This window comes from Augochlora pura, chromosome 4, assembly GCF_028453695.1.
Source record: "Augochlora pura isolate Apur16 chromosome 4, APUR_v2.2.1, whole genome shotgun sequence".
Lineage (NCBI taxonomy): Eukaryota > Metazoa > Arthropoda > Insecta > Hymenoptera > Halictidae > Augochlora > Augochlora pura.
The window spans coordinates 879,370-893,640 of record NC_135775.1 but is presented as its reverse complement, the minus strand read 5'-3'; the positions used below and the strand labels follow the sequence as shown (position 1 = coordinate 893,640).

Genomic DNA, 14,271 nt, shown 5'->3' with positions numbered 1-14,271 from the left:
ATCGGCTCGAGCTTGCAACAGGAATCAGCCGACGGATCTCCATGTGCATCAGCACTTCCCGTTCAAGGTCCTCCCTGAACAATGGGACCGTTTCCGAGAGAAACAACTCGTCGAAACAGCCTCGAGATGCAGCAGGTATGTTTGCTAAAGAGCAGACTTCTACCTCCAGACAAGCTCTTCTATCCCAGACAGCCAGCAAAATCGTCATAGACCCATCGTTCCACAGACTAATGGAGACTGCTTTCATACTGCGGAAATTCTTTGTTACCGCAATCTATCGAATTTGATAGGACGTCTTACATTTGTATTAATTGAACAGAATATTTCGTGCTGAGAAACTACTTGACTGGTACAATTTGTCGATTATCTTTGAATCGATGGTAACACTGATTCGTCGTTGCAGGTCGACCGAAGGGCTTAAGGACCAGGTTCGGGGCGCCAAACGATCTGGGTTAGCCGTTGCAAAACGGATTTTACGAGTTAGGGAGTTCTTTATGGCACTCGGGAGCGTGCACACGGAGGTGGCTCGTCCTTCACGGACCTTCGAGGGTCGAACAATCGAGTGGGCCGGGAACTACCTACTCGCTTACGGACTCTCGCCTCTCTTACAGTCCTACAGAGCAGGCTACAGCCCTCTATCCCCTTTCCCCGAGTCATAACCACAAGGAGTACAATGGGTGGAAACCACCGGCGGCTTTTCACCGCCACTTCTTCGTCCCGCCAATTAATTTCCGTGGCGGTGATCCCGTTCGAGGAGGCCACTCGAGGGCTGCCGATGGACGAGCATAAATCTCCGAATCCTCGGCGACGCCGCCGTCACCGCGCCAGTAGCCCTCTCATAGGCACTACCGCGTTTTGCCTTGCGAAGCCGGTGCACCACGGCGTGTTTACAGGTACTGTTCTCCCCGTTTATTGCCGGCGCCTTTAACGCGCCGCCACAGCTAATTGTACGGTACCTGCTCTTTATGGTTTTAGAACAATAAAAGAATAGTCTTGATGCCATCGAACGTTAATCGTCGCTGCTTTATGACGGCATCGATTGCAGCGCTTGGGCCACCCTATTTTTTTAGGGTTTTATGCTATATTATACACCTCGGTTTTTATGGCATGGAAAGTCGAACACCGACGAAGAAGCCACTTCGGTCAGATTCCGATGGGGGCCGGCTGCTCTTTAGGCAGGTCGCGGCAAACACTCGGAAACCTGATGCAGTAGGAACTGCATCTGTCGTCGCGAGTGGCCACCTTTCTTCGACTTTCCGCAACCGGGACTCTTGTAGAAAATGGTCAGTCATCTTGAGACGCGAGCTTGCACTTTCTGTGCCGTATTGCGAGACAGCGAAATTGGTTCCTTTATCGAGCTTACTCTTTATCGAATTTTCAGGAAGATAGTCACGATTTCAAGACGACTACATACGTTTCCTGTAAACGCGCCGGAATCCACGGTGTAGCAGATGGGATGAATTTACAGTTAGAAATGAATACGAGTATTGGTCGATACACAGCTACAGCGCCGATTGTAAAGACAAAACGGTAATAAAACTTTGGTTTATGGGGGTCAACCTTGACACACACGGGTCAAGCCTGTCCGAATTCGCGTTAGCAACGATGACGCTTAAAATAAAGTATGGTAAATAATTCCGGTCGAGTGAAATTGTAATCCGCGAAACTTTCCTAATCGCAGAACACATCGTGTTAAAATGATTTAAATTCATGAACGCAGTTTAATTATCAAATCTTTTGACTCGTCTACATGTTGGTGAACCAACCAAATTTTGTTGAGCGACGGAACAGGCAGGTAATTTCAGTTTCGCGTCGAAGACCGTGTACAGTTCTTTCCGCAAAAATTTTCAAGACGATCGTCTGGAACGCGTTCGCATTGACGAACGGTTCTTTCAGATCCACGGGGGAATATTTCATCGGCGGCTGTGCGCCGGAAGCAAGGGACTATTCCACAGAGGAGGGGGAGGACGGGCATCTATTCCAGCCGGAAGACGTCGAGGATTCTATGGAGTCTAGTCGGTGGAAAAATTGAAGAGCCGGCCGGCGCTAATTCGCGCGACAATGCTTTCCCCACTGCACACTGCTCCCGGAGCCGAAAGTTTATCGCGCGGCTCGCGAAAAACGACCTTTGGCTGGCCGCCAATCGCGGCACGATCTTCCGGGGCTCATGGCCAATGACGAGGACCGCTCGCGTCGCACGGACTTGCATAATTTATTATCGATGAACGTTTTCGACCGACGTCCGACGCCGTCACTAGAAATTCTGGCTGACCTTGCGCCACGCGGTCATCGTCATTCGACGCCGGTTCGCGGATCATGCCACCCACTCGGCGCATTTTTCAACTGACGCATCCAATCTTCCGGCGCATCGTAACTATTAGCAAAGTTATATTGATTATATTGGCAAGGCTATGTTGTATTGATTTCCCTAATGGCAATTATTTTAATTCTGTTCCTTTATTTCTACAGTTAAAACTGGCACAATGCTATAGGATCACGGCTATGTAAATCCTCATTAAAAATAAAGAGTTGAGTTACGGCGTTGTCGCAAGAATCTCAGGAGATTGTAAAATTGTAGCAGCTAGTTTCCACCGTCGCGACAAATTGAATAACCGAATCGCAATTTGGATTTCAGGGTTCCGCGGCGGTGGGTCCTGATGGTCCCAGGTCTCGGGAGCGGATCGTGTCAGGGCTGTGTCTCGGTGACGGTCGGTGATGGATGCACCGGCATTTACCAAAGTCGTGTCGCGGGAGAGTCGCCTAGACGATAGAAGGATCAGGGGTAAAAAACCAGCGACTGCTGCGGAGCAAGGACAAAGGAGCGAACGAACGGCGACGGCCGTTGACTACGACGACGACTACGACGACCACGGGCGACGAGCAAAAGGGGGGTAGACACGCGAGATCCAAAGACGACTCGCGACTCCCAGGGAAAGGGGTAGGAGGGTTCGTAGAAAGAGAAATGAAGGGGGAGGGGGGAAGAGGAAGAGAAAGAAGCGCGCGGAATTCAGAAGCGGGAAGAGGGATGAAAAAAAGGAGAGAGAGGGTGCGCAAAAGAGAGCAAGAGAGAGGGAGAGACTGAGATCGAAAGAGAAAAAAATAGAGGGAGAGAGAGAACGTGGAAAGAAGAGGAAGGAAGCAAGAAGAAAGAGAAAGAAGGAACTAGCCGGGATTAGATCTCAGGGTGAGTGGGTAGGATTGGATTTGGCAGAGGCGGCGGTAGTCGGTGGTAGGTAGAAGGTGTAGAAGGAGGATAGGGGAGGCAGAGACTTTGGTTGGTGTCCGAGTGGTGGTGGGGTTCGCCGGATGGGAAACGCAGCGAGGGAACAGCGGCAGAGAAGGAGACCTAAGTGACAGAATAGAGGCGGCGGTGTAGGTGAACTGGACAACCACCAGAACTCTCTCCCGCTCTCTCTCTTGCTCTCCCCCTCTTCGTCTCTCTCTCTCACTCTCTCTCTCTGTTCTGCTTTCTCTCTCTCTCACTTGCTCTCACTCTTTCTCTCGCCGGTATTTAAGGGAGAGTCGCGAGCGTAGCGCGCCAGTTACTACGGCCGATTGCCTCCACGAGGTGTTCGCCGGTGGAGCAAACGCGCAGATCTTCCCGGCGACGGAAAAACCGCGCGGGAACAGAGAATCCCGCCTTCCCTGTGCCACGTGGACCACACACAGACACCTGGTTATTTAAGAAATTCCGCGACTTTTCGCGAAACACCAAAATCGCAACCGTAGAATCTCCTCTATTTTCTCGACCATCCCCTCTTTTCTTCGGCATCCTTTCAATCAACTCTTTCGCTTCTTCTTCCAACTCTTCTTCTACTTCCTCTTTTTTCTTCTTCTTCTTCCTCTGCTCGCCGGATCGTTGACGGAGGTCCGAGAGAACTTCGGCTGCTCTCGAGGTCTTTCCACCCTCGGTTTCGTTGTTCGCAAGTGGGGACAGTGGTCACTCGAATATGAACGAATCTGCGCTCCCTGAAGCCGGTGCTCGACGAGGTTCACGGATGAGCTTGCGCCAGATTTATGGAAGAGTTTGAACCGGACCTGGCTCGTTCTTTCGCTCGCGGATGAGATGCAGACCGACGTGCTACCGAGGTACCGTATTCGAGCACTCTATTGCCGGGCGCAGACAGAACGGTAGAAACAGCTTGCGCCTATGATACTCCGACGCGAGATCGCGGCACGACCAGTAACAAGTGGTAGTTTCTCGTCGACAGTGAGTTGCCCGACGCAAAAGTGTCGATCCGTTTGCTCAGCCCTGGACCTCGAAGATTTTGTCCGGCTTAGAACGCTGCGCGCGCGAGAAAAAGTGACACCGTTCGTTTTCTGTCGTACTTGAATGTTTGAGAAATAGGGTTCGAATGAAAATGTACACTTCCTCCCTTAACACATTACCGACGGGAAACGAGATTGTAACGTATGTTTATTAATGTTTTTCTGACATATACATATACGGAAGAAATTCTGTATCATTGAAAGCACAAGTCGTGTAGGAAAGTTTTATTAAAAGTACCGGGTCGTTAATGTGTTAATAATTCGTATAGTTGAAAATAATGCGACGCTGTCGTTTTCTCTGTTTCTTGTATATTTTTGTCATTTTTGTCATAAATCGTATCAGTGTCCGACTAGAGTGATCTTGTGCCAGCAGTGTTTCCATTGTTGTGTCGAACCCTTTCATGTAATTGAAAAAGCTCGTATCGCAAGAATTACTCGAAAAGCGAACAAAATCATTCGGGAAAGCATGATTCGGTTTCCTATAATTTTCGATACCTCTTTTACTCGAGTTCTCGTTTCCAGTATCAACGCCGCGCCTCGACGTCCCGTCAATGTTCGAATCGCGGACTTCGTAAATAGTTGTCTAGTCGAATGAGATAACAGTGGAATAAGTTAATTAGTTGTTAGCCAAGTTTCCAGTTAAACAAGCTTCCGTTTAAGCACGCATAAGCTCGCCTCCAGTAACAAAATTTCGAAGCGGCGTGAACTTTCGCCGTTGCTCGATGGGTTCCGACACCCGTGAACTTATAGCCGACGCTGCGACCGACCATAAGCGACTATAACTCTTTACAAATTATTGTTTAATAGAAACTATCGAATTCGCAAGGCGCCGCACTTTCGACTAGGCGCGCGCGCGCGGCACAGAAAATTGTTTAAAATTTCCCTGCGCGTTTTCACCGAATTTGACACTCGCGTGCGCTGTATAATTGCAAAAAATCATGACCAGCCGGTAGATCACGTTGCAGCTGTACGCAACTTTGAAGTCGCATATCGCCGGCCGCATTTTTCCTGTTTCGCTTTATCGCTAACGTACACGAGACCGTTTCTGCGGCGAAAATTGAATGAAAAATACGATCGACTAAGATCCGGCCTGAAAAACGATAGAGATACGCCGCGGCCGTTATCTCCTCATTCTCCTGAATTACGCGGGTGTCGGCGCACGAGGTGACTCCGGTACCATAATTTTTTCCCCGAAGAACTGCACGGACTGATATACACCGCGGTTTCGTCGCCGCTGCGACGATTAATCAGAATTTTTTTTCCGGTCACCACGAATTCCACGTGACCGTTCCCACTATTGCAAAACGGTCATTGATAACTTCTCTCCATTCAACTACTTTCCTTTCATTTCGTCGCGTGCCAACGCTACTTATTCGCGGGCCACGCTGAGTCCACAAACGCGTCGGCTGCGCGATCCCATTATTCTTGAAAACAGCTTCGACCCTAACGGGAAAAGATTATAATGCTCTTCTTCTTCTTCTCGGATCGAATGATCAAAGATTGTTTCGTTTCGATCTCATAAGAATACAGGCTACCCCCTTAATGGCGTCGCAGAATCGCCACTCGAGGGCGAAGGGTTCAAATATCTATTTTAATATTTTACTGAAAATTTAGATAACAAGAGAATTGTATCGATGATATCTCTATGCGTCGATTCGTTTCAGTGTGAATATACAGGGTGTCTCGTTTACATCGATCCCGTCAAAGGGATAAAAAAGATACTAATCTATAAAAGATACCAAAATTCAAATATCTCCTAAACCAAACACTTTTCGCAATAAATCCTCGAGTTCTTTTACAAAGTAAACGACGAGCTGAATCGACCTGCTAATTAAATTTCGTTTTGAAAATATTCGACTGGATCGATTGAAACGGATCACCCTGTATCTGACGAAATTTGTTTGCTCGACAATGGTATCGCTAATTCCGTCGATTAATAGAGCGATTCGTGGATATTTCGTCGGGCGACTCGCGTCAGTCTGCAGATATCATACGTGCTAATTACGTAAGAGCCGAGGGGATACGGAGGCGCGGCTTCTTTTTATCATGCCGATGAAAAGAAGATGATTAAGCGGCCGATGGCGGACTGCCAAACACTAGCCCCGGTGAAACGGCACCGCGAAACGGCGGTGCCGCGAAAAGAAGACGTCGGGATCGCGGCGGCTGGTATCGGCGTGCGTGACCCCCTGTCAAATCCACGTCCCTTTAATTTCTTTAAATCGCTACGAAAATGCCAGGGATTGATAACTCGCGTTACAACCAGCTCCGTACCCGCGGTGAGCACGATCCCGCATTGCCGTATCGAGTTCGAATTAATACATTTCCCTGATGGAATCCAGCAGACTGGACGGGAAACCAAGATCGCGATACCATTCGATTAATTTTGTAACAAAGAATCGCACAGCCGTGAACGTGAGCTCGTTTTAAAGCCTGAAGTCCCGACTTTCGTTTGCAGCGCTTAACTTCTCGCAACGCGTTTATGCAATTTTCAACTGTTTCGCGATTTAACTAGAACTTGAGATGCAACATATATTTTCCTAAAGTGGAAAAAGTTCCTGTGGAACTTTCAAAATAAAAATTGTCTTCGTTAATTGTATAAGCTAGCAGCTACGTATATATTTATACCCGTTTTTAAATAATTTAAGCGACTCGACAGCTGCGCAATGATGTTTTCGAGTTGTTTCAAATACGTCGTGAAATGAATGCACTATTGGGTGACGATTGCTGGTCTGACGAGGTGGTAAATAATTTTCCGCAGGAAAGTAACGCGAATCGTTTGGACCCGGTGCCCCCCGATGCTGCTTGGGTTGCTGGTGCTCCTGGTGCTGTCGGACGCCGAAGCTCTTCTTCGACAATCGGACGTCCAGCCTTACGGGAATTCCTCGGCGGAAACGGGCAGACACGGGACCAGCCGTGGTATTTCGGTCACCAGGATTCTCCAAGATGGCGAGCTCGAGCGTGTAATCCGCTGGCGCGGGATCTGCGCCAAGGAGACCGTCGTCAATTGGGGGTAAACAAACTTTTCCTCCCTCCTCGACTCCCTTCCCCCCTCCCCCTGGACCCTCTACATCCTTCATCCCTTTAACCGTACTCTCTGCTCCTCGGCTTTCTGCCTTCGTGTCCTTTCGCTCGCAGCCTCGATCTTTTCCCAAACTTGCCCGCGTCTCGCCGATCTCTCGATCTTATCTCTTCCCGCGCCGGTCGCTCGGCGAATTTCAAGACAATCTCTGCGCTAATCTTTCAACTATTTTTTCAATCTTCCAACTATCTTCTTGCAATTCATTTTTAAGGCGTCACTGAAAATTGTTGTACTATTTTTTAATATAATTATTAGAACACCAGATTTGTTCATATTTATAAAAACTGTTGAACTGAAAGTATCGTACTTACCGCTAAGCTCAATTTCGTATGCATTAATTGAATGAAATTAGAACTTAGAACATATGTAACCGGGGATGGATAATCGAACGTTGACCGAACGCAGTTACCATTGGACAGGTCGTTTTCCGAGCTCTTCAGGAATATTCGCGATAATGACTTCGCATTATGACTGTTATCACTCCAACTCATTTTTCTGCTGATAGGCGCGCTCCAAGTGACAAGCCTATCAGATAGCGTGACATTTTTCAGAAATGCGACTTACGTTGTGAACAGTAAAAATCGTACGGTTTGGAATATTTAAAAGGAGACTTTCAGCGAACCGTCGCACAGTGGTCAGGTTTGGAGAATTCAGGAACCAAGTAGTTATAACTCTGAACCGTTAGAGATATCGCAATGAAGTTTTCGCTAAAAATAATTAAATTAATATCAATTTTTAGCTACCGATAATTAAATATTTTTTGCATTTGTTCAGCAATAAATTTCAAAAAATATATATAACTATAATGTAATATCGTTAATATAAATAGTGTTCTCTCTGAGTCCGAGAGGACCCTGCTCCGGACGTTACCGTCTCGGCTCTCCCAGAAACGGTGACTTGAAGTTGTGTATCTGTCGCAGGAAATGTGGTACCTCACATGCGGCCCCGGACGGTCGAAACGCTGGCCAGATCCCGCAGCAAGTTCAGTTTCTCGAACCTGCGAGCGAGCGGCCACCCGCGAGAGCACGATTGCCACTCGGTGAACGGCCCTCTTTGTCATCACAAAGCCCTCAGACACGACATTAACAAGCCTCTAGCTTCCTCGAGCAGGGATTTCCTCGGCGTCCGGTGTTTTTTCGGCGGCGAGCGCCAACACGGGTGCCGATCCTCTCCGTTAGAATAACATTTTCCCCGGACAGAAGGCAAATCTTCTTCTGAGCTCGTCGGCAGGGAGTTCCTCCGCTTCCTGCCGACGTGGCGGCGAAACAATGCCGCCTTTCACCGTTGCCAATACACCGCGGGAGGGTGCATTTAGCATCGGTTACCTCTTTGATACGGCACCGTCCGCCCACAACGGGGAAAACTGGCGTCGCTTCGATACGTCGCTCGTGTCCCGTCTTTGTCAGCCTAGCCGGAAAGCTCATTGAATCCGCCGCATCGCGCCGCAGCGCTAAATCGAGTCGGTCACACCTTCTTCTTTCCACGTCCTGACGCGTCCAGGTGTCCTCCGGCGTAGAGCCGAGAGTCCTGCGAGGCTCGCCGACTGGTTTCGCAATTCGATTTTTGCAGTTCGTGGCTCGTCCATCAATCCTCGATGCGCCGTTAATCTCACCTATAAGCAAAGTGAAAAGTTACTTCAAGTGACGTCAAGAATCCCTCGTTTCCCCATTTTGATTCACTTTTGGGACATCCTGTATAAAGCATTATCCAATCCAATCAATGCGTGTAACTAGAAAACAAGATGACTCGATCGAAAAGAAAAACAGGGGGCAGCAATTCTCATCGAGAGCGACCGGTTCCATCTGTGTAATCCGGGCGTCGCGCCGATTTTCGACGAATCCGAGGGGTGCCGATTTCGATCGGCGGGATCGCAAGGGTTGTTTTCCGTCGAGGGGGTCGGATCGAAAAACAATTTATCACGGCCGGGCGTGGACAGCGACCGCTAAGCCAAGCGTGGTCTTAAGCTGAAAAGCGGCAAGCTAAGTAAGCAAGGATTAGGCGACGCGAACAGGAGAGTCGCCGAAGGACGGTGGCCCGGAGCGGCGTAGGTCCTAACTCATCTGCTGATGCTCTCACGAGGATACCGGGGAATTCCACGACCGCGAAACGTCGTCTTGCACTTAAACGGAGAGGGGGAAAGCTCTTTTCCTGTTACGAGAAAAGCACGAGTTGTCCGTTCTCATGATTCTGTGCCATTGGGGTTGGGGACGTGGGAGGGCGATCAATTTTTGATCGGGAAAGGACAGGTATCTGCTATTCCGCGAGCGAGCGGGGTCTATCAGCCTCGACCAATTCGTCAAAGCTTTCGATAGACAACGCTCTCTACCGCAATGCTACCTCTTGGCCCTATTCCCTTAACGACACCTCGGAATCGAACATTGAATCCGCTCGGACGTTTCTGTGACCCTGTTCCAGTGCATCTCTGCGATGAATGTCCCGCAACATCTACGAACGTCGCTCGATTCGCTTCAAGTTTTGCAGACACGATCACCGGACTTCTATTTTATAACGGAGGTACCGTTGTCTGAGAATATAGTGTCTGACACAGATATTTTTTTATATAATATTTGAATAACGAAAAATCGTCTTGCTGATCCCACATCGGTGCATCTTCTCGACAAAAATCCTGCAACATTTACAACGATTAGATTCCATATAATAAATGCACAAAGATCCGCAATCTATTTAGAATATGTGATAACATTTCTTTCGAGATTACCATACATTGTGGTTTAATCTTTGACCGGAACTCGATCGACCACCGCGTACGATGAAATTGAAGGGAACATGAAGACGTCAGGAACGTCAGGCTCCTTCTCGAGGGGCCCGGCCGATGATCCAGCAGGATCAAACATCGGCGGCGTCAGCAACGCGTAACAAATTTAATGACGCCCGGCAAAGATGGTTATCCGCGCGTCGAAAATAAGGCGGGGTGCATCAATCATAGGTGCACGTTAATCACTGCTCGCATACAGCAACGCGTGCACGAGCCAATCTACCGTGAATTTCTCCCGCGTTACTCACGCGTCACGCTCGCCGATTTTTTGGATCCGATCCCCGGCGAATCGTTATATGTTTTTTTTTTTTGGTCCATTGTTGTCGCACAATCCCGATAACGCACCCTCGTGCCCCGCTCCTCTGCGAAACGAAAGTTAACGCAAGTTTTACGGGTCCGGGGCTGTTACGGCTGCTCCCGAGCATCAACGTTCAGGCGAGATACTGCGTGGAACGCTCGACTCGTAAAACGCGGACAGGTGCCGAGAATAATGTCCGGTCCTGGCAGACCAAAAATATCCTGCGGAGATCCTCCTTTAAGAATGAAACGGTGAAACGACCCCTTTATATTTTATGCAGCCCCATTTTTTTTAATGTAAGACGATCATTCTTTTTATAAATAACTGCTGCACACTTTTGCCGAACAAATCGATTTCACCGCCTTAATTTAGCTGTGATTTTGCTTGACTGTTCTTCCGAAGCAACCTTCAAACTTCCTACCACTGAGCGAATGCATTTGTGTACCCAATGGTCGACAAACTTTCGACTAATCAACATTTTTCCTGCAAACAGTAAACATTAGGAAACAATCAAAGAAAAAGCGATTATACTGCATTTTGCAAATAATGTAACGGTGTTAATGGCTTTTCCTAGCTGCGTTGCCGTCAAGATAGTCCCTTCGACCGTTTGACCGCGGCAGCACCGAAGACTCGAAGTCAAAACAAATGCATCACGTGACTCGTAATCACATGACTATACATCGTTGATCTTCTGCAGTACCTATATCTTCCATCGTTTTTTCTAATGTTTACAAATTGCAAGAAGAACTATATTTACCGTGAAAATCCTGCATAATCTTTAGAATCGTGTGAGCCACTGTTTGTCAACGACATCTGCAAGTACAAATTAATCAGTATAGTGGCCACCGATTTAACAATTTGGCTTGACTGCTCGATGGATTGTCCGTCGATGAATCGTCTGAAAAATGGCAATATTCAGCGATAAATCGGTGGGTATTCAAAATCAAAGTTTGTCGATCATGTGTGTCGGACTCGAGGCTGTAATCGAGCGATTCTGGAAACGCGTTTTAGTTGCGTAAATAAAAAAAAAAATCGTACAATATACATAGATTGTTCTGACGATCCATAACCCCTCCGTAGAGATACGGACGTAGCACTGAGGCAAGTCTGGCTGCAGGAGACCGGCAGAAAGTTGCAACTGATATACGAGGGCGGCTCGCTGACCGACTGCGTCGACGAGGAGCTCGTCGACGGGGACGACAGCTCCTGCTCGTCGAGTACGCACTTCTCCGATTACGATGACGAGGCGTCGATCGAGGTGTTCGACGTCGACGAGCACGAGGACGCCTCGAGGATCCCGCAGGACCTCTCCTGGCTCTCGTCGACGTCCGAACTGCGGCATCGGTGCGCTCGCGTCAGGACCAGGGCGAGGAATCAGCTGGTCGGACAACACCGTCGCAGGTAAATCATCTACCAAGCGGAAATCGAACTATACATGCGTAACTATTCGAATGCAATCGAATTATATATTTAGTACATAAATTAATTGTCTGAAGAAAATATTTTTAGTATCTTTAAAATGGTCGTTCGCGTAAGGCGCCGCTAAAAATGATCATGCCACGTTTCAGTCATTTTTATCAAATTTACATATATATAAAAACATATTAAAAAATATATAAAAGAGTATATTATAAAAAAGTAGTCGATCATTTTCCACAAAACTGATTGAAATTGTTGCCGCAGGAAGTACGCGAAGTTGGAGAACACAACGAGCAACAACAGTCGGAAACAAAGAAGAGGCAAAAGCCGGTCCCGGAGGGACTTGTTGATGATCCCGGGGACACAATGGTGCGGCCGCGGCCACCGTGCTACCAAATACACGAATTTAGGCGGTTTTGGGACCGCGGACGCTTGTTGCCGACGACACGACACCGCCTGTCCCTTCTTCATTCCGGCCTTCGAGACGCGCTACGGCCTTTTCAACTGGGGCATATCGAGCATGATGCACTGTGCCTGTGACGAACGGTACCGGGATCGATATTTTCCTTTTATTTAAATAGCTCCCTAACTATTTATTATATTTTCATATTCTTTAATTATAGATTCCGCACGTGTTTGAAGATGGCCGGGACATCGTCGGCGAACTTCATCGGCAAGATCTTCTTCAACGTCCTTCGCACGAAATGCTTCATCCTGAAGCCCCAGAAAGTGTGCGCGAAATGGACCTGGATCGGGAAGTGCCAGCGGCATGAGTACCGGAAGCAGGCTCACGTTCGCGATAATGTTCCTTATTGAATCTGAACGAAGAGAGTCGAGGCTGGCACAGTAAAAGGAGAAAAAAAGCGAGGGAGAGAGAGAGAGAGAGAGAGAGAGAAAGAGTTCGAATATTCTTCATCTAGAGATGTCAATACCAATTCTCAGGGATGTAATATTTTATTGAGTATTTAACCGAGAAAAGGGATCATTGGGAATGATCGGTTTCTTGACAAGCAATCGTCGTCCGAGTTCACGAGTGACAATACATGGAGGTCGTAATTAGGAGGCTCACGAAACTGTAAATCTTTCGATTAAACTTCGTATTATTAGATTCGATTTCTACTTAAGCGTATAACGTTCCCGAACGCGGGCCCATTTAATTGTTCATTTCTGAAGATCATTGTCGTCCTGTAGCCGTTCGATTGCCAAAATAATTCTGCAAAGTTTCTGTCCTAGAGGGGAGCAATTTTAAGCCGAGCGACTTGTCCTTAGTATTTTTAGTTTCTACTTTCTTGGATCGTATGGATTTAGCTTCCGAGCCAGAGCAACGGCGATCTGGCAGTTATAAAGCGTTAATTAAGCCCTCGCGAAACGCCGTAGCAATAAAATGAGTTTTAATAACGTTTCGAGATAGACAGGGTATCGTTTGTATTAACTATACGCTAGCTGTGTAGTCACTATCGTCCTAAAAGAGGCCAAATAAATTATTCTGTAGATAAACAATATTGAAACTATACATATCAAAGTAGCATAATTTTTCAAGCATGAGAAAACTAGAGGAGAATCGATGTTAAGGTGTAGCCTAACTTACGATGCGATAACGAATCTTAATATAGGGGGGTGTTCAAGTCAGTGATTTGCTTTGAGAAACGTTTTCGTTCACTATATTTCGTATTCGGTATGTTTGTATTTATGTGCGATTGTAAGTATGGTGCTGTGTAAGTATATAAAGTAATTCACTATTGTAATATTACACGTTCGTTTTAACTTAATAATGCAAGCGGAATGAGTGGGAAAAAATAGAAAGGGGCAACAGGTATTTAACTACGATTAACAGTGTTTACTTATATATTAATAAAACATCTTGGGGTAACTTTCAATTTTTCTTTTTTAATATCTTGTTATTCACAGATTGCAAATCATTGTGGAAAATCAAAATTGTTTACGGTCACCGAAAAAACTTTAATAAATTGAAACTAAAATAATAGTGATCTTCGACTTTTTTTAAAGTTTTAGCTGTCCAGTAATTCACATATTAATTTTGATTGCATGTGCGTAAGATCCGCAGTTTAAACGTGGAACATTTGAAAGTCATAAAACTTGTTAAACGAACAAGTTTCTTTTGCGATTGAAATATACTAAAATGAAAAATACGTTGTCAAGACATACAACACCTGTCTGCCTAGTCTGTATTTATTAATAGGTTTATCGTTGTATATATGTAGGATAGATACACTGTATTATCATCTCTAATAAAAGATGGCGAGGATAATTGTAATTAGACTGTGGATTTTTTTAAGGCAGATCTTTATGAGTCCGTAGCTTATCAGAATTTAAAGAAATCAATAAATATTTAGTACAGTTTGTATAAACTTGTATAAACATCGACAATCCAGTTATAATAAAGTCTTGTGACGTCCGTTCGATTAAAAT

At 46.6% G+C, this 14,271-nt stretch overlaps 1 protein-coding gene and 1 long non-coding RNA gene across 3 annotated transcripts; both read left to right on the top strand.

The window, feature by feature from the left end:
• Positions 1-981: 981 nt before the first annotated feature.
• LOC144469079 (uncharacterized) lies at positions 982-2,358 on the top strand. The gene is made up of 3 exons (XR_013493910.1): positions 982-1,283; positions 1,382-1,530; positions 1,897-2,358. It is a non-coding gene; the product is annotated as an uncharacterized LOC144469079 (long non-coding RNA).
• A 647-nt stretch (positions 2,359-3,005) lies between these two features.
• Positions 3,006-14,078, top strand: LOC144469252 (uncharacterized). 2 transcript variants are annotated; one of them, XM_078179288.1, is made up of 5 exons: positions 3,006-3,676; positions 7,028-7,279; positions 11,503-11,823; positions 12,106-12,387; positions 12,465-14,078. In XM_078179288.1, exons 2-5 carry the CDS (start codon positions 7,065-7,067, stop codon positions 12,655-12,657), a joined length of 1,011 nt encoding a protein of 336 aa, XP_078035414.1. In that variant the 5' UTR covers positions 3,006-3,676; positions 7,028-7,064; the 3' UTR covers positions 12,658-14,078. The 2 variants fall into 2 exon arrangements, with proteins under 2 accessions (XP_078035414.1, XP_078035413.1); XM_078179287.1 differs by having other exon boundaries at positions 3,006-4,089.
• The last annotated feature ends 193 nt before the right edge of the window (positions 14,079-14,271 follow it).

Coding starts and splice junctions, on each gene's coding strand:
- LOC144469252 (XM_078179287.1), top strand. CDS start 4,067: ATGCAGACCGACGTGCTACCGAG. Junction 7,280..11,502: donor GAGACCGTCGTCAATTGGGG/GTAAACAAACTT, acceptor ACCCCTCCGTAG/AGATACGGACGTAGCACTGA. Junction 12,388..12,464: donor CACTGTGCCTGTGACGAACG/GTACCGGGATCG, acceptor CTTTAATTATAG/ATTCCGCACGTGTTTGAAGA.